Genomic DNA, 18,844 nt, shown 5'->3' on the forward strand with positions numbered 1-18,844 from the left:
GTTTACAGTCTGAGGATGAAAAGAAAGAAAAAGAAAATTGTTATTAGAAATCTCTCGATTAATTGTTTCACAAACTGTTTGTGGTGGAATACAAGGAGAGTCATGATGAGCTTTGTTGGGTAAAAATGTGTCCTGGATTAGGGCTGGGCGATATGGCTGAAAGTGGTTCATATCAGTCGATAACGATAATTATTGATTTTTTTTTTACCCATTTGAAATAAGAAAATATTAAAAATAGCCCTTTAAATGGTGACTACAGGTGAGATTTTTGAAAAAAAAAATCATTTTCAAGATTTCAGAATCAGAATCTAAGACATGAGACAAAATAGTGTAGAAGCTGACATTGCTGCTTGACAATATGTTAAAGAGATAATTCAGGTTTTTTAAGTGGGGTCATATAAAGTATATATCTATAGTCGTTCTGTTCCCTACCGTAATCACTGATCAGAACCTTTGTATCCCTACGCAATACGGAGGTTCTACGGTCTGTGTCTGTGTCTGAAATTGTTAAGTTTTGCTTTGATCGAAAGTAAACAGAGTTGCGTGCTCGCAGATCACCTGTTTCTAACGGAGTTCAGTGAAATTATCGAACATTCTATCAAACGTATTTTATATTGATATTGATCACGTGTCTATCGCGATAGATATCGTTATTGTTTTATCGCCCAGCCCTATCCTGGATACACCTCTGAGTGGAACTTCCTGTCTGAGTACAGTTCAGGTTTTGTGTTACAGGTAACACCTGTTTTATAAAACGCAGTAAATATTATCAGCTGTATAAAGACACAGAGCAGAAACAGTAAAGTTGAACAGACAGGGTTATAAGTTTAAGGCTTCATACATAAGTGTTCAACAGCTATATAAGTTGTAAAATAGCAATTTTGTACTTTGTACACACAATAAAATACACTGTCAGATAACATGAGACACTGTGCTCTGAGCTAGGCTAGTTAGCCTTTAGCAGACTAGCTTATCTGTGTTTGTCTTTGTTATGGTTGGATTGAGCTGCTGTGCTTTACAGTAAAGGTATGTGGTTTAACTATGGAACCAGAACAGTGACTTCAAAATTTGGCATCCAAAAAAAAAATTGGCATTGAAAACAAAACCAGTACAGAAAAAAGAAACATTGTCATTGAAACATTTGTATTAAAAACAGTTGTATTGGCACTGAAACAAGTATTGGCTCTGAAAACAGAAAGTAATTCAAATAATTCAAATCCGAAAATCTTATCATTTTATTTTATTGGGATTTTTTTTATTTTTCAATGACAATCTTCAGATTTTTTCTTCATGTCACTTTTTTTTCAGTGACAGATTTTTTTACAATGGCAGTTTTTTTTCAGTGTCACTGATTTTCAGTTTCAACTTTCTGTCACTGTTTTGGCGTCGAGAGGGAGGGGCCTGAGGGGAGGGGCAAGTAGAGCGTGGTTTGCATATAATTTGAGAAGGTAATGGCAGCAGCCTGCGGGAAGGCGGGGCTGGACGGTCCAGCCATAATACACCATTTTAGGGCCCGTGTGCCGGCCGTCTCTGGGCATCACAGAGTCCAACTACCTCGCGGACTTTTCTTCAAGCTCTCTCCTGATGTGTCCAAGTCTCTGTGTAACTGGTTCTTTCCCGGAGCTCCCGAGCTTCGATATGCATATGGAGTGTGGTAGTAGTACCGGGGTGCCGAGCACGGAGCATTAGCCACAGTTAGCACAACAGTAGAACAGCCTGTTGCTCCGAGCCGGGGCTGCAGCGCCGACAGCAGCGCTCTGGTCTGCTCTCCGAGCTCTGTGCCACCATACCGCTACTGGAGACCGGAGCTCCCGAGCTCCGGTATCTATATGCGTATGGAGTGTGGTAGTAGTACGGAACTTACGAGCATTAGCCCCAGCTGTGTCGCTCTGAGCCGGGGCTGCCTCGCCGACAGCAGCGCTCCGTCTGCTCCCCGAACTCTGCGCCATTGTACCGCTGTGCACGCATACAGAGACCGGACAATAAAAGAGAGTGCTTGGAGAAAAGTCAGTCAGTTATGAAAATATTTGTCAGTTGCTTGATTACAGCCGTCTGTTGAACTTTACTATGAACCACAGTAGCACAATCACAGCTGACTTTACCCGCATACTGACTTGTTGAGTACTACTACCACACTACATATGCATATCGGAGCTCGGGAGCTCCGGGACAGAACCAGATACACAGAGACTTGGACACATCAGGAGAGAGCTTGAAGAAAAGTCCGCGAGGTAGTTGGACTCTGTGTTGCCCAGAGACGGCCGGCACATGGGCCCTAATATGGCTGGACTATCCAGCCCCGCCTTCCCGCAGGCTGCAGCCATTACCTTCTCAAATGATATGCAAACCACGCTCTACTTGCCCCTCCCCTCAGGCCCCTCCCTCTCGACGCCAAAACAGTGACAGAAAGTTGAAACTGAAAATCAGTGACACTGAAAAAAAACTGACATTGTAAAAAAAAAGTGACATGAAGAAAAAATCTGAAGATTGTCATTGAAAAATACAAAATTATCCCAATAAAATTAAATGATAAGACTTTCGGATTTGAATTATTTGAATTACTTTCTTTTTTCAGTGCCAATACTTGTTTCAATGCCAATACAAATGTTTCAATGACAATGTTTCTTTTTTCAGTACTGGTTTTGTTTCCAATGCCAATGTTTTTTTTTGGATGCCAAATTTTAAAGTCACCGTTCTGGCTCCATATTTAACAAACTCAATATCAGACCTGTTTTGTAGTTCTGACTAAATGTACATGTTGAAATTGGACGTGTACTCACCAGTGTTTGTCAGAGATTCTGCTGTTGTGTTGAGAACGTTTTCTTCAGAGAGAAACACAGAGACTCGTCTGGACTGCAGCTCTGCTGTAAGCAGGGAGACTTTAAGTTTCATTATTGAGGATATGTGACATTCCAGTTTTTTCTCCCTGTTGCTCCTCCTCTCAGTGAAGCTCTGTCAGTTTAGTGACTCACTGTGAAACTTGTTGACAAATCTTTGGAACAAGTTTTTACTTGTTTGTTTCTTGATCTTTTCTCAGCAGTGGAAGTTTACAGCAGCCAAAAGAAGATTCAGTTACAAATAAAGCAGATCAGAAAAGAGGTCAGTGGAAGATCTTCAAGAACAAACTGTATCTTTAGATCAACAGGAAATGAACTATAATATTAATAATTGTGTTTTCATTAGTGTAAAATCACCTGAAACTAAGAATCGTTGTGTTTTTGTTACTTTAGAAAGAGACTTTTATATCCTCAGAGGGAGCAGCTCCTCTTCCACAGAGTCTGTCAGATTTCTACGGCAGCCCAGAATGGACAAACCAAACACTTTAGCAACTGCAGTAGGAGAGGGTGAGGCGAGGAGGGTGTAGTTGGTTGCAGCCTCACTGCTACATGCTACTAAATCCTCCATGTTGGACTTTTAAATCAAATTAAAATTGTGTATTTAAGATAAATCTCCTCAGTTAGAGAGAGAAGGAGACACCACTCAAACATCAGTAATCTCTCTGATAAAACACAGAGAGATTTATAATTATCAATTTTATTTCCTCTCATTAGTTTGAAAATCCTGAAGTGTAGACGGAGCAGAAGAGCGTCAGGCTGCAGCTTGTTAAAATTTCCACCAGAGGGCGACGTCAGCTGTCATTTAATCTCTACTAACAGTTGTGTTGTGTTCAGTTCACCTTCTCCAACATAACAACAGCTTTACTTTACATTAAATGACCTCACACACTTTGCATTATCTGACATTAGATGACTTGACATAACACTCAGTACATCTTCTATTCAGGCTCATTGTCTCTCCCTGACTCACACATCATGCAGGTGTTTGGTTTTCTAAAACAGATGAATCAGAGAAGAGTCGACCACCTGCTGCAGGTTTTGTTCTTCTTATAAGAAGCTGCTATGTGTTTGAGTCTCTGACTGGTTGAGGTTGATGTCATCAGACAGGATGGTATGCAGCAGGAGACGAGTGGATGTCTCGTCTGTGATGTCCACTTTTTTCATTTGATCCTTCTTCTTTTGAAGTATGGAGAACATTTATCTCCTGGTTTCCTCTGAGACGTTGTGTTACATTATATAGGGTCCAAAAACATAAAGATTTAGTTCCACTGAGATATTTAACAGAGGGAGAGGAACGTCCTCAAAATCCTGAACTGGACTTGAACTCTCACCTTAGACAACATCTGGACAGCTGCAGCGCTCTGTGTTCACAGAAGTTCATCAATATTGTGTAAAAACAAATTATTGACAGACCTTGTGAGTATGTGAAAGGGGTTTACGTTTGCTGGAGGCGATGTAGAAGTTTTGTATTAAAACAACCTGCCACTTTATCACGTGATAACCAGAAAAGATTGACTGAAAAAGAGAGAAATGTTGTTTTATGAAAATAATAAGTTCTGTGATAGAAAGTGAAATCTTTGTAATAATAACCAGAATCATTTGTATCCAGTAATAACAAGCAAATATTTCAAATAACATGAAGAATATTTTATAACTTTTCTCCTCATAATAACAGACTGAGGTGTCTTTGTAGTGGTGGTGTCTCCACTAGAGGGCGTCCTCAGATCTCTGGTTTAGTTCATATCAGCTGTTCAAACCTTCAATAACAGGACATCATCTCACACTACCAGCTGTCTCAGGTGTGATGGAGGATTGGAGCTCGTCAGCTCAAGTCAGTCTGAGAACAGCTGATGGTGTTTTTAATCACATGATTTGGTCATCATTAGAAACATCAGCTGTTGATATCAATAACAAACTGAATAATCAATTAGACACAAGAAATTCTTTTTCAATTTTATTCATAAGGAAAAACAAAATCAAATAACTTTTTGCTCATTGACAAATCAGGATGCAACTCTTATTATATTTACAATGATCAGACAAAAATCAACACACAAATGCTTCATATTTCTGAGAACATTGTATTCTGATGATATAACAGTGTTGAAGGCAGGTAATGCAGTTAGAATAAATGGGACTACATTGGATAATATCAATCAATGTGGTAAAACTGGTGAGTTGTTGTGGTAAAAAGCGAAGTGACACAAAGAAAAACATTCATAGTTAAAACAATAAGAACACATTGATCAGAATCTATAAAATCAACAATGTATACATCACATATCACCAATAAATGTTCTTTCATTACATTAAACAATGTGAATCTTTCTGTAGAAAATCAAATGTTTGTTCTACTCAGTATGATTGACAAGAGAGATGATCAGAGGAGCAGAGTTTTTACCACCATCATTAAAACATGGACTGAAGTATGGGTAGAGTTTCTGAGTGAAGCAGCAGCCAGTAAAGGAGTAGATAAGAGCTGCTGCATCAACGTCATAAAAGGAGACCAGACCCTCCTCATAATCCACAAACACCCCCACCTTCTCAGGCTGATGCTTCAGAGTGAAGAAGACTGGAGGGTCAACAGGAACTATGCCAAAATTTTCATTACTCACAAATATCGTCCAGTAACCATCCTGAGGAGTCAGTGTGATTTGTCCCTTCCTGTTGATCGACTCTCTGGCCACTCCTGAACCCCACCCAGTCTTCTCTTTAACCTGAACCTCATAATAAAATCTTCCTGAAGAGAAACTCTGCTTTGATAAGACACAGGGTTCATTATCAAATCTCTTTGGGTTGTCTGGGAGATTCTTTGTTTCATCACTATCATATACTTGTTTTCCATCAGACAGGATGAGATCAGGATGTGCTGTATCAGGATCGAGTGTCACACCCACTGCATACTGCTGGATCCACTTCAGCTCGGTCTTCTTCATCTGTTTACTGAGCGTCTCCTCCAGCTGATTCACAGCTCTCACCACAGTCCCCTCATATGAAGGTGGACGGACGCTGACTCCTGTCCAGTCCTTGGTGGGTGGAGCAGTGTTCAGTGATGGGAAGATTTGGAGGAGGTGGAGGTGGTCTTCAGACTGTGAGAGCTGCTCCACCTCAGAGCTTCTCTTCTCCAGCTCAGAGATTTCCTGTTCCAGCTCTTTGATGAAGCCTTCAGCCTGTTTCTCTGTCTCTCTCTGCTTCTCGTTGATGGTGTCGATGAGCTCGGCCTGGCTTCTCTCAACAGACTCCTTCAGAGCGCTGAAGACCTGAACACCAGCTGCTATCTCTCTGTCTGCATCTTTCTTACTGAGCTCCACTGAGCGCTTCATCTCCTGAAGCTTCAGTCGTCTCTTTTGGATCATCTGCTGAATTTCAGCGTCTCTCTTCCCCAGCTCAGCCTTCTTTCTTTCATATTCTTCTTTCAGAGGAACAACATCATGTGTCTTGTGGTCTAAAACAATGCAGAGCATGCAGACACACATCTGGTCGGTCTTACAGAACAGCTCCAGCAGTTTATCGTGCTTCGTACACATCCTGTCTTCCAGGTTCTCCACAGGGTCGATCAGCTGATGTCCTTTCAGGCCTGACATTGTCAGATGAGGCTCCAGGTGAGTCTCACAGTAGGAGGCCAGACACACCAGGCAGGACTTCAGGGCCTTCAGTTTGGTTCCAGTGCAGACGTCACAGGGAACTTCTCCTGGTTTGGAAACTTGTTGCTCTGAGCTGCTGCTGCTGGCTTTCTGTTGAGCTGACTGTCTGAACTGAGCAGCCATCTCAGAGATGAACGTGTTGACCTGCAGTTCAGGTCTGGTGTTGAAAATGTCTTGACAGTTGGGACACTTGTACGGGACGTTAACACTCCAGTGTTTAGTGATGCAGGTTTTACAGAAGTTGTGTCCACATGGTGTGCTGACTGGATCAGTGAACACATCCAGACAGATGGAGCACAGAAACTGATCTTCAGTCAGCAGACAGCTGGCAGCAGACATGTTTACAGTCTGAGGACAACAAGTGAGCAAAAACAAAACTATAATTACATTTTGTTATTGTTTAATACATTTATACTATGCTTATATATTACACGTAACTGAAGGCCAGAATACAGAGAAATTGACACAACTCTAATATGAGCTGTGGTTGTTTTTGAATTTTGTCAGAATCGTCACATATTCAGTGTCTGATTAACTGAGACAGCTCGTTCCACTGCCAGGTTCTGGACTGCACTGTGAGTGAAGGAGGCTCAGACATGAAACAGAGATTTAATAAGAAAAGTTAAGGACACAAACTATGTAGGAGAGAGAAGCAGGAGGAGATGGAGATGTTGATATGGATGTTAATATTAAAGTAACTAGATCAAATGAATACCAATTTGATATTAAAATCAACACATTATGTTTGACAGTGATATACTCAATTCCACCTTCTGTTTTGATACAGCTTTAGTGTCAGAGAGTCAGCTTGGATGAAGAGAAGGAAGAGGAGGTCCAGAGAGAGAGGATGAAGATACAGAGAGCAGAGAATCAGACACATTAAATGTGAGGAAGAAAAGATTGAAGCTGCTGTTCTGAACTTCAGGAGACTCAAACCTCCACAGCCGCCACGACAGACACAATAAAGTACCCTGAGAGAAACTTCCTGTCTGAGTACAGAGCTCAGGTTCTGTGTTCTTATCAGTTGCTGAAACACAGTAAATATGATCAGCTGTGCTGCATCCCAAATACAGACAGCAGAAACCACAGAGACACTGAGGCTGAGATAAAGGTCCCTATAAAATCTGTTTTATTTTTTCACAAGTTGTAGCAGTTAGCAAAAATTTAAAACATCAAATTCATGTGTTCATGAGTAATAGAAGAAAGTTACCTGAATGCTGCTAAACTAAGCTAGTTAGCTTCTAGCAGAGTGAGTGTTGGATTTCTAGCTTCTGCATTTTATTTGTACAGTATGTGACGAAGTTGATGGAGGATCGACACTGATTTTGTTTATAATGACCTGGACTGAGATCCGCACACAGAGACGCACGGCAGCACTCCTCCTCCTCCTCCTCCTACAGTTAAACAGAGTATTTTGCTCACATACAGTCAAACGGAGTTGTTGTCATCATCTTTATTGATCATGTGGTTCCTGTCCTCTCTTCATCAAAAGGTGTCGGCGTGTAGTTTGATGATAAAAGAATTCTGCGGAGGCAAGGCTGGGTGGAATGATAGAGCAATCTTTATTGAAACAGATCTCAAGCCAGAGTCCGATCTAGAAAGCGGACGCTTTTCCGGTATTCTCAAATCTATGGCAAAAGCAGTGCAAAAATGCTTCGCCCTCTGCTCTATCAGAAATCCTATATCCTTCGATCTTAGGAGATCTACCAAATGCCACCCCCTTCTCTTCCTATGCGAGGGTTTTTAGAGTCCCTCTTCCAGTACACACCCACCTCTTCTAATGGGTCACTTTGGTAAATTATCCAATAGACTAAAAGAGGAGTTGACCTGTCTCCCAGCTCATCTCCCATAACTCTTCTAACTTGGCTGCTGGTCAGCCTTAGGTCTTCTCCCCAAAATGACCTTTCTGTCCTTCTACAAGAACATAAACGTTTAGGCATCTCCCACCATTTGGCATGGGGGCCAAACTCAGTTTAGTACTTTATAGTCTGCTAATCTTTAACACACCCCCAGCTGAAGAACAACTCCAGGACCGTTGGAACTGTGAGCCCCACTTTGCCTACATTCCTTCACTCACATTAGGAGAAACAATTAGTCATCATTAAATATAAACTATGTAAACTCAAAGATCAGACTGTGTTGCCATCCAGATACCTCAATTTCTATCCAACTCCATGTAGAAAGTCAGGACTGTGAGTAGCTGTGCTGGGCTGCTTTAATCCGGTCTTTGTTTAGTATTGAGTGGCAGCAATACGCTTCCGTACGAAAGAGAAGCCAGATTCTGGTGTTGACAACATTTCCACCAGATATTTAGTGAGTGCATTGAGTCTGTAGGTCAGTGTACTCACCAGTCTTTGTAGAGATTCTGCTGCTTAGTTGAGAAAACTCTGATGGATTCAGTTGAAAACAGAGCGACTCGACCGGACTGCAGCTCTGTGGTCACTCAAACTTTTGATTTCGATTTCAATTCAGTAAACGTGACACAGCTTTGTCTACTTACAGTGTTGCTCTTCCTCTCATTGTTTATTTTACTAATTGGGAAACGCCTTGACTGCAACAAAGGATACAGCAGCCAAACAAACATACAACCACAATAGACAACATAAGAAAAGAGGTTAGTGGAGGATATTCAGGAACATCCTGTACGTTCAGACCAACAGGGTGCAGAGCTCCTCTACACAGGCACTCCGAGTCTCAAACTTCACTTTTCTGCTGCTTTTCAAGCTGTTGGATCTTTTCTCTGACAGATTTCTCACAGATTACAGGAGAAGACAGACAAATACGTGTTTCAAACTGAGATGGAGAATTCCTCTGATTGGACCACAGCAGTTGGTTCCAGTGCACATGTCACAGGGAACTTCTCCTGGTTTGGAAACTTGTTGCTCTGAGCTGCTGCTGCTGGCTTTCTGTTGAGCTGACTGTCTGAACTGAGCAGCCATCTCAGAGATGAACGTGTTGACCTGCAGTTCAGGTCTGGTGTTGAAAGTCTTTTTACAGTTCGGACACTGACACAGGACATTTTTATCCCAGCGTTGAGTGATGCAGGTTTTACAGAAGTTGTGTCCACATGGTATGCTGACTGGATCAGTGAACACATCCAGACAGATGGAGCACAGAAACTGATCTGACGTAAATTAATTCTCCTCTTAACAAGAAACTGATTTTTTGTCTTGTCTCCACTAGAGGGCGTCCTCAGATCTCTGGTTTAGTTAATATCAGCTGTTCAAACCTTCAATAACAGGATATCATCTCACACTACCAGCTGTCTCAGGTGTGATGGAGGATTGGAGCTCGTCAGCTCAAGTCAGTCTGAGAACAGCTGATGGTGTTTTTAATCACATGATTTGGTCGTCATTAGAAACATCAGCTGTTATCAATAACAAACTAAATAAACAATCAGACACAAGAAAATATTGATTTGCTTTTTCTGTTTTATTCATAAAGAAAAACGAAATCAGATTACTTTTTGCTCTTTTATAAATGTTTTGTCAGGATGCTCATCTTATATTTACAATGATCAGACAAAACTCAACACACAAATGTTTCACATATCTGAGTACATTGTTTTCTGATGATTTAACAGTGTTGAAGGCAGGTGATGCAATTATTAAAATAACTGAGACTACGTTAGGTAATATCAATCAATGTGGTAAAATTGGTGTGTTGTTGTGGTAAATATCTGAGTGACACATCAAGAAAAATATTTATAGTTAAAACAATAAAATCACATTGATCAGAATCAACAATAAATATACATTCATTACGTTAAATGATGTGAATCTTTCTGTAGAAAATCAAATGTTTGTTCTACTCAGTGTGATTGACAGGAGATATGATCAGAGGAGCAGAGTTTTTACCACCATCATTAAGTTCAGGACAGAAGAGTGGGTTAGAGTTTCTGAGTGAAGCAGCAGCCAGTAAAGGAGTAGATAAGAGCTGCAGCATCAACGTCATAAAAGGAGACCAGACCCTCCTCATAATCCACAAACACCCCCACCTTCTCAGGCTGACACTTCAGAGAGAGACGGACTGAAGGTTCAGCACGCTTTGTACTCATTGTTTTTCCTCAACCATATCGTCCAGTAACCATTCTGAGGGGACAGTGCGATGTCTCCCTTCCTGTTGATCGACTCTCTGGCCAGTCCTAAATCCCACTTATTCTTCTCTTGAACTTAAACCTCATAGTAAAATCTTCCTGAAGCGAAACTCTGCTTTGCTAAGACAGAGAGACATTTATTAAATCTCTCTTGGTTGTCTGGGAGATGTTTAGCTCGTTTCCCATCATCAGACAGGATGAGGTTGGGTTGTGCTGTATCAGGATCAAGTGTCACATCCACTGCATACTGCTGGACCCTCTTCAGCTCGGCCTCAAACAGCTTCTTCATGTTGAGAAGTTGAGAAGCCACTAAAAGTACTGACCCAAAGAAAATCAAGATAGCAAGTGAGTGCATAACATTTCTATGAGATGATGTGGTGAATTGGCTATGTTTCCCTTTAAGGGTGGTGCCCCAAGGTGATCTAATGTGAACTGGCTCGTATTAATCGTAATTAGTATTTATCCGTGATAATCATGAATTATTGATAGCCAAATGTAAAGTGAAACTCTCGCCAAAAAGCAACCGAGGCTTTATTTGCGATTGAATATAAGTGAAACCTTTGTGTAAAAGCATAATTACGACTAAAGACGCACTTTTAAGATTGACTGTAGTTGGGTTTGGGGCACGTTAATTTCGAATGGGAGTGCTAGGGGCAGAGATACGATGGCATCTCTGCCCTTAGCACTCCTGACAGGCACTCTTCAGGAGCGGTTCACCATAACTCTCCTGCCTGTCAGGTCGCACTCGGGGATCAACACTTTTTGCCTGCCATGACGGCCGCGCGCCGGAGATGCAGCAGCTTACATGAGTAGTTCAAAAACCTTCTTTTTCATAAACTCTGTGTACACAAACAATGTTCTCAATGCTCGTGTTCATGAGTAGAGACCCTGGTGATACTACGAGCAAAGTTTCATGTTGTGTCGAGCCTTCTTAGCGTTCTAAAAATAACAATTTTGATGCCATTGTATCGTATGGCATCGTATTGGCGAGAGTTTCACTTTAACGCAATATTCCCTATTAATGTTGCATGAAACACTACATGTGGTGCCCCGTGTGAGGCTGTTGGCAATCATTCAAAGTTGTGCAGTATTAAACATAATTTGGCCAGTGTTAAAATTTGAGATTCATATCATGAACCCTTCAGTCGAAAGTCTTAACATTTTACCACACTAGTCTACTACAGGAGTAGACATTCATTTAAATTTGCAGTTAAAAGGTAATGAGCATTGATTTATCTCTCAAATATCAAAAAAAACCATTTGACTTACCAAAATCTTTTAAGTTATTGAGACATTTGCTGTTGCTGCTACTGATTCAATTCAAAAGTGCTGTGTAGAAATTGTAGGAATTTCAGTTCAGCATTTGATGTCCAGTGTTTCGTGTTACAATGGAAAATAACTGATACTGATGTTTCTGTTTCAGCTGGCCTTAGATCTGAATACGTTTTAATATTATTGAGAACTTTAAATGTGCCATGCTGTCACTGTGGATTGGAACGTTTACATCATCAGGTTTTTGGGGGTCATGTCATCAGACAACAGCATGGATTATATGGCATGCCTTCATGTGTGGAGATTTTTAAGATTGTCAACAAAATGCATTAGTCAAATTAAATTAGCTTTAAGATGATGCCACAACAGTTGTTTGAGTTTAATTCTTGTTTAATGAAAAATGTGAATTAGCAACCAGCAAATCCAGATGTTAGATGGATGTAGTGGAGTAAAAAGTAGAGTATTTCCTTTCACAGTGGTGGAAAAGTGAAACAATCCCCAGAAACAGAAATGCAGGGAAAGTTAATTGTTGTGCTCTTGTATGTGAGTAAATTGACTTAGTTACCTCCTGTCTGTGACTGTAACATTTCAGTGTCTATCTGTTCCAAACACTTTAAAGTCTGTGATCCATCACAGCAACTAATCCATCTGCACTTCACTGCTGCTCTCCAAAGTGTTGAGCAGCTTTTCTCCATCTGAAAACATTTCTCACAGATACATTAGAAGGAGGAAAAAAGATTTCAAAGAGTTTTGACCTGAAATGGAGAATCATTCTAATTGAACCACAGTTGTAAATGAAGAGCTTCTCTGTGATTCTGCACTTACGAAAGAAGCCGAGTACCATTGTTTTTAATATCAAAGTCTGAGCTTAAAAAACTGTAAAACACACTGAGAAGCTCCTCAGTGACATCAGAAAACTTGAACCAGTTAGATTTCATTATTCTAACCTTGATGTAATCTGCTTCAGCATCAGACTGTAGTTCTTTATTAAGAGCAGGTCCTCATGTGGACACAGGCTGCAGTTTGACATGACCTCCACTAGAGGGCGTCCTCAGATCTCTGGTTTAGTTCATATCAGCTGTTCAAACCTTCAATAACATGACATCATCTCAAACTACCAGCTGTCTCAGGTGTGATGGAGGATTGGAGCTCGTCAGCTCAAGTCAGTCTGAGAACAGCTGATGGTGTTTTTAATCACATGATTTGTCTGTCATTAGAAACATCAGCTGTTGATATCAATAACAAACTAAATGATGAATCAGACACAAGAATAAGTTATTTTGCTTTTTCTATATTATTCATGAAGAAAAACAAAATCATCTTACTTTTTGCTCATTCAAAAATGTTTAAAATGTTTTGTCAGGATGCAGCTCTTCTTATATTTACAATGATCGGACAATAAAATGGTTAAATTCAACATGTAAATGATTGATATATCTTAGTACATTGTTTTCTGATGATTTACAATGTTGAAGGCAGGTAATGCAGTTATTAGAATAATTTAGACCACATTAGTTAATATCAATCAACGTGGTAAAACTGGTGAGTTGTTGTAAATATCAAAGTGACACATCAAAGAAAAATATTAATAGTAAAATCAATGAAAACACATTGATCAGAAACTGAAAAAACACAATGTATACATCACATATCACCAATAAATGTACATTTGTTACATTAAATGTTGTGAATCTTTCTGTAGAAAATCAAATGTTTGTTCTAGTCAGTGTGATTGACAGGAGAGATGATCAGAGAAGCAGAGTTTTTACCACCATGATTAGCACTTGGACTCAAGTATGGGCAGAGTTTCTGAATGAAGCAGCAGCCAGTAAAGGAGTAGATAAGAGCTGCAGCATCAACGTCATAAAAGGAGACCAGACCCTCCTCATAATCCACAAACACCCCCACCTTCTCAGGCTGACACTTCAGAGAGAGACGGACCAGAGGGTCAGCGCAAGCTTTGTACTCATTTTCATTCCTCAAACATACTGACCAGTAGCCATTCTGAGGAGACACTGTGATTTTTCCCTTCCTGTTGATCGACTCTCTGGCCACTCCTAAATCCCACCCAGTCTTCCCTTTAACCTGAACCTCATGATAAAATCTGCCTGAAGAGAAACTCTGCTTTGCTAAGACACAGGGACATTTATCAAATCTCTCTGGGTTGTCTGGGAGATTCTGCTTTACATCATTATCAAATACTTGTTTTCCATCATCAGACAGGATGAGATCAGGATGTGCTGTATCAGGATCAAATGTCACATCCACTGCATACTGCTGGACCCTCTTCAGCTCGGCCTCAAACAGCTTCTTCATCTGTTTACTGAGCGTCTCCTCCAGCTGATTCACAGCTCTCACCACAGTCCCCTCATATGAAGGTGGACGGACGCCGACTCCTGTCCAGTCCTTGGTTGGTGGAGTAGCGTTCAGTGATGGGAAGCTTTGGAGGAGGTGGAGGTGATCTTCAGACTGTGAGAGCTGCTCCACCTCAGAGCTTCTCTTCTTCAGCTCAGAAATTTCCTGTTCCAGCTCTTTGATGAAGCCTTCAGCCTGTTTCTCTGTCTCTCTCTGCTTCTCTTTGATGGTGTCGATGAGCTCAGCCTGGCTTCTCTCAAGAGACTCCTTCAGAGCGCTGAAGACCTGAACACCAGCTGCTATCTCTCTGTCTGCATCTTTCTTACTGAGCTCCACTGAGCTCTTCATCTCCTGAATCTTCAGTCGTCTCTTCTGGATCATCTGCTGAATTTCAGCGTCTGTCTTCCCCAGCTCGGCCTTCTTTCCTTCATATTCTTCTTTCAGAGGAACAACATCATGTGTCTTGTGGTCTAAAACTGAGCAGAGCATGCAGACACACATCTGGTCGGTCTTACAGAACAGCTCCAGCAGTTTATCGTGCTTCGTACACATCCTGTCTTCCAGGTTCTCCACAGGGTTGATCAGCTGATGTCTTTTCAGGCCTGACTTTGTCAGATGAGGCTCCAGGTGAGTCTCACAGTAGGAGGCCAGACACACCAGGCAGGACTTCAGGGCCTGCAGTTTGGTTCCAGTGCAGTCGTCACAGGGAACTTCTCCTGGTTTGGAAACTTGTTGCTCCGAGCTGCTGCTGCTGGCTTTCTGTTGAGCTGACTGTCTGAACTGAGCAGCCATCTCACAGATGAAAGTATTGACCTCCAGTTCAGGTCTGGTGTTGAAAGTCTTTTTACAGTTGGGACACTGACACTTGTCATTGTTATCCCAGTGTTGAGTGATGCAGGTTTTACAGAAGTTGTGTCCACATGGTATGGCGACTGGATCAGTGAACACATCCAGACAGATGGAGCACAGAAACTGATCTTCAGTCAGCAGACAGCTGGCAGCAGACATGTTTACAGACTGAGGATGAAAAGACAACAAAACGAAAAAGTGTAATAACATTTATTTAGAATATTTAATGGGATGAAATAGAATAGTGATTGATGGAATAATCTGAGAATCATCATAAATGCTGTTGTTATGCTGCCACCACTCCAGGCTGACTTTGAGACCGTTAATAGTGATATGTTTTTTCATGTGGACTTTTGAATATAAGAGAAAAATCTGATCAAAGAATTTGACTTAATTGGCTTCATGCAGCATTATTGATGAAGATTATTAATTTTTCATGCGTAATTGACTGATTTCATTTAATATTTTAAAGAAAGTGGTCTTCACCAAAGTCAATGCAATGTAATTCAAATATCAGAATCTAAATGTTTTATTACAGTAGCAGGTCTCTTCACTGATTTGACACCATTTAATATTTAACTTAACACATTTATCATGATTTTCTGTGAATGTTAAAAATAGTTTGCCTGGAACAGTGAATTTACGTATATCGGGGGATCACACTCCTCAGCTTCCCTGGTAAAGTCTATTCCAGGGTACTGGAGAGGAGAATTCGGCCTATAGTCGAACCTCGGATTCAGGGGGAACAATGAGGTTTTCGTCCTGGCCGTGGAACACTGGACCAGCTCTATGGGTATAGGGTGCTCAAGGGTTCATGGGAGTTTGCCCAACCACTCCACATGTGCTTTGTGGACTTGGAGAAGGCATTCGACTGTGTCCCTTGTGGCATTCTGTGGGAGGTGCTTCGGGAGAACGGGGTCGGAGGCCCTCTGCTAAGGACTATACGGTCCCTGTACGACCAGAGCAGGAGCTTGTTTCGCATTGCCGGCAGTGAGTCAGACCTGTTCCCAGTGCATGTTGGACTCTGGCAGGGCTGCCCTTTGTCACCGGTTCTGTTCATAATTTTTATGGACAGAATTTCTAGGCGCAGCCATGAGTCGGAGGGGGTCTGGTTCGGGAGCCACTGGATCTCATCTCTGCTTTTCATAGATGATTTTGTCTTGTTGTCTTAACAAATTTCCCCGTCTGTGGGACATTAAAGGATTTCTGATTCTGATTTCTGATTGTTGGCTCCGTCGAGCCAGGACCTCTAGCATGTCCTGGGGCGGTTTGCAGCCAAGTGTGAAGCAGCTGGGATTAGAATCAGCACCTCCAAGTCCGAGGCCATGGTTCTGGACCGCAAAAGGTGGCTTGCCCCCTCCGGGTTGGGGGAGGGTTCCTGCCTCAAGTGGAGGAGTTTAAGTATCTTAAGGTCTTGTACACGCGTGAGGGAAGGATGGAGTGTGAGATTGACAGGTGGATCGGTGCAGCGGCTGCAGTAATGCAGTCGTTGTATCAGTCTGTCGTGATGAAGAAAGAGCTGGGCCGAAAGGTGAAGCTCTCGATTTACCGGAATTAGAATTAGATGGAAAATTTAATTTTTTTTTAAATAATGAAAGTCACTGTTTAAGCAGATAAGATATTTATCCAGTATTTGTATCTATTTTTTGTTTAATTGAAGAGTTTGAGGCAGCAGAAGAAAAATCACCATCTGTGTCCAAAGAGCTTCAGTGGCAGAGAGTCAGCTTGGAGGAGCAAGAGGAGGTCCAGAGAGAGAGGATGAAGATACAGAGAGCAGGGAATCAGACACATTGAATGTGCAGAAGAAAAGATGTAAGCTGCAGGGAACTGAAACTGTTTTTCTCTACAACCCTCAGCCACTGATGGTTATCAGTTAAAATGGCAACGCCCTGAGTGAAACTTCCTGTCTGAGTAGAGCTCAGGTTTTGTGATGATAGTAAATTCTGTGAATGTTAAAAATAGTTTGCCTGGAACAGTGAATTTACGTATATCGGGGGATCACACTCCTCAGCTTCCCTGGTAAAGTCTATTCCAGGGTACTGGAGAGGAGAATTCGGCCTATAGTCAAACCTCGGATTCAGGGGGAACAATGAGGTTTTCGTCCTGGCCGTGGAACACTGGACCAGCTCTATGGGTATAGGGTGCTCAAGGGTTCATGGGAGTTTGCCCAACCACTCCACATGTGCTTTGTGGACTTGGAGAAGGCATTCGACTGTGTCCCTTGTGGCATTCTGTGGGAGGTGCTTCGGGAGAACGGGGTCGGAGGCCCTCTGCTAAGGACTATACGGTCCCTGTACGACCAGAGCAGGAGCTTGTTTCGCATTGCCGGCAGTGAGTCAGACCTGTTCCCAGTGCATGTTGGACTCTGGCAGGGCTGCCCTTTGTCACCGGTTCTGTTCATAATTTTTATGGACAGAATTTCTAGGCGCAGCCATGAGTCGGAAGGGGTCTGGTTCGGGAGCCACTGGATCTCATCTCTGCTTTTCATAGATGATTTTGTCTTGTTGTCTTAACAAATTTCCCCGTCTGTGGGACATTAAAGGATTTCTGATTCTGATTTCTGATTGTTGGCTCCGTCGAGCCAGGACCTCTAGCATGTCCTGGGGCGGTTTGCAGCCAAGTGTGAAGCAGCTGGGATTAGAATCAGCACCTCCAAGTCCGAGGCCATGGTTCTGGACCGCAAAAGGTGGCTTGCTCCCTCGGGGTTGGGGGAGGGTTCCTGCCTCAAGTGGAGGAGTTTAAGTATCTTAAGGTCTTGTACACGCGTGAGGGAAGGATGGAGTGTGAGATTGACAGGTGGATCGGTGCAGCGGCTGCAGTAATGCAGTCGTTGTATCAGTCTGTCGTGATGAAGAAAGAGCTGGGCCGAAAGGTGAAGCTCTCGATTTACCGGAATTAGAATTAGATGGAAAATTTACATTTTTTTTAAATAATGAAAGTCACTGTTTCAAGCAGATAAGATATTTATCCAGTATTTGTATCTATTTTCTGTTTAATTGAAGAGTTTGAGGCAGCAGAAGAAAAATCACCATCTGTGTCCAAAGAGCTTCAGTGGCTGTTTTTCTCTACAACCCTCAGCCACTGATGGTTATCAGTTAAAATGGCAACGCCCTGAGTGAAACTTCCTGTCTGAGTAGAGCTCAGGTTTTGTGATGATACCAGAAACAGGTCAGAGAAAGACGGTAAATCAGTTTAAACTAAAACCAGCTGTGACTGGACTCTGCGTAACTTTAACTAACTGGAGTTCAGTCACTGTGGTTTGGTTTGAATCTGCTCTTTACTTCCTGTACAACTCATTTACTCAGTTTGAATAAATCTTTAGTCAGGTCTGTGTAGGTCAGTGTACTCACCAGGGTTTGCCGAGATTCAGCTGTTAAGTTGAGAAAAACCTGATGGATTCAGTTGAAAACAGAGAGACTCGTCTGGACTGCAGCTCTGCTGTCACGCAGACAAACTTTTAATTTCATATCAGGAAATGTGTCGTTCCAGTTTTTTCTTCTTCTTGCTCCTCCTCTCAGTGAAGCTCTCTCAGTTTTAGTGACTCATTGTGAAACTTGTTGATAAAGCTTTGGAACAAGTTTTTACTTTTTTGTTTCTTGGTCTTTTCTCAGCAGTGTAAGTTTACAGCAGCCAAAAGAAGATCCAGTTACAAATAAAGCAGATAAGAAAAGAGGTCAGTGGAAGATCTTCAAGAACAAACTGTGTCTTTAGATCAACAGGCCACAACGCTCCCTCTACAATCCCACCAACACTCCAGTGTTCAGCTCACTGTTCAGTCTGTCATTTCACTT

At 41.8% G+C, this 18,844-nt stretch overlaps 2 protein-coding genes across 2 annotated transcripts; both read right to left on the bottom strand.

Annotated features, from left to right (window-relative positions):
• Positions 1 to 5,188: 5,188 nt before the first annotated feature.
• Positions 5,189 to 9,037, bottom strand: LOC115586550 (zinc finger protein RFP-like). The gene is made up of 2 exons (XM_030425694.1): positions 8,830 to 9,037; positions 5,189 to 6,829 (listed from the first exon to the last, which is right to left on the bottom strand). Exon 2 carries the CDS (start codon positions 6,818 to 6,820, stop codon positions 5,189 to 5,191), a length of 1,632 nt encoding a protein of 543 aa, XP_030281554.1. The 5' UTR covers positions 6,821 to 6,829; positions 8,830 to 9,037.
• Positions 9,038 to 13,511: 4,474 nt separating this feature from the next.
• LOC115586075 (zinc finger protein RFP-like) lies at positions 13,512 to 18,508 on the bottom strand. The gene is made up of 2 exons (XM_030424837.1): positions 18,404 to 18,508; positions 13,512 to 15,221 (listed from the first exon to the last, which is right to left on the bottom strand). Exon 2 carries the CDS (start codon positions 15,210 to 15,212, stop codon positions 13,569 to 13,571), a length of 1,644 nt encoding a protein of 547 aa, XP_030280697.1. The 5' UTR covers positions 15,213 to 15,221; positions 18,404 to 18,508; the 3' UTR covers positions 13,512 to 13,568.
• Between the last annotated feature and the right edge of the window lie 336 nt (positions 18,509 to 18,844).

This window comes from Sparus aurata, chromosome 8, assembly GCF_900880675.1.
Source record: "Sparus aurata chromosome 8, fSpaAur1.1, whole genome shotgun sequence".
Taxonomy (NCBI): Eukaryota; Metazoa; Chordata; class Actinopteri; order Spariformes; family Sparidae; genus Sparus; species Sparus aurata.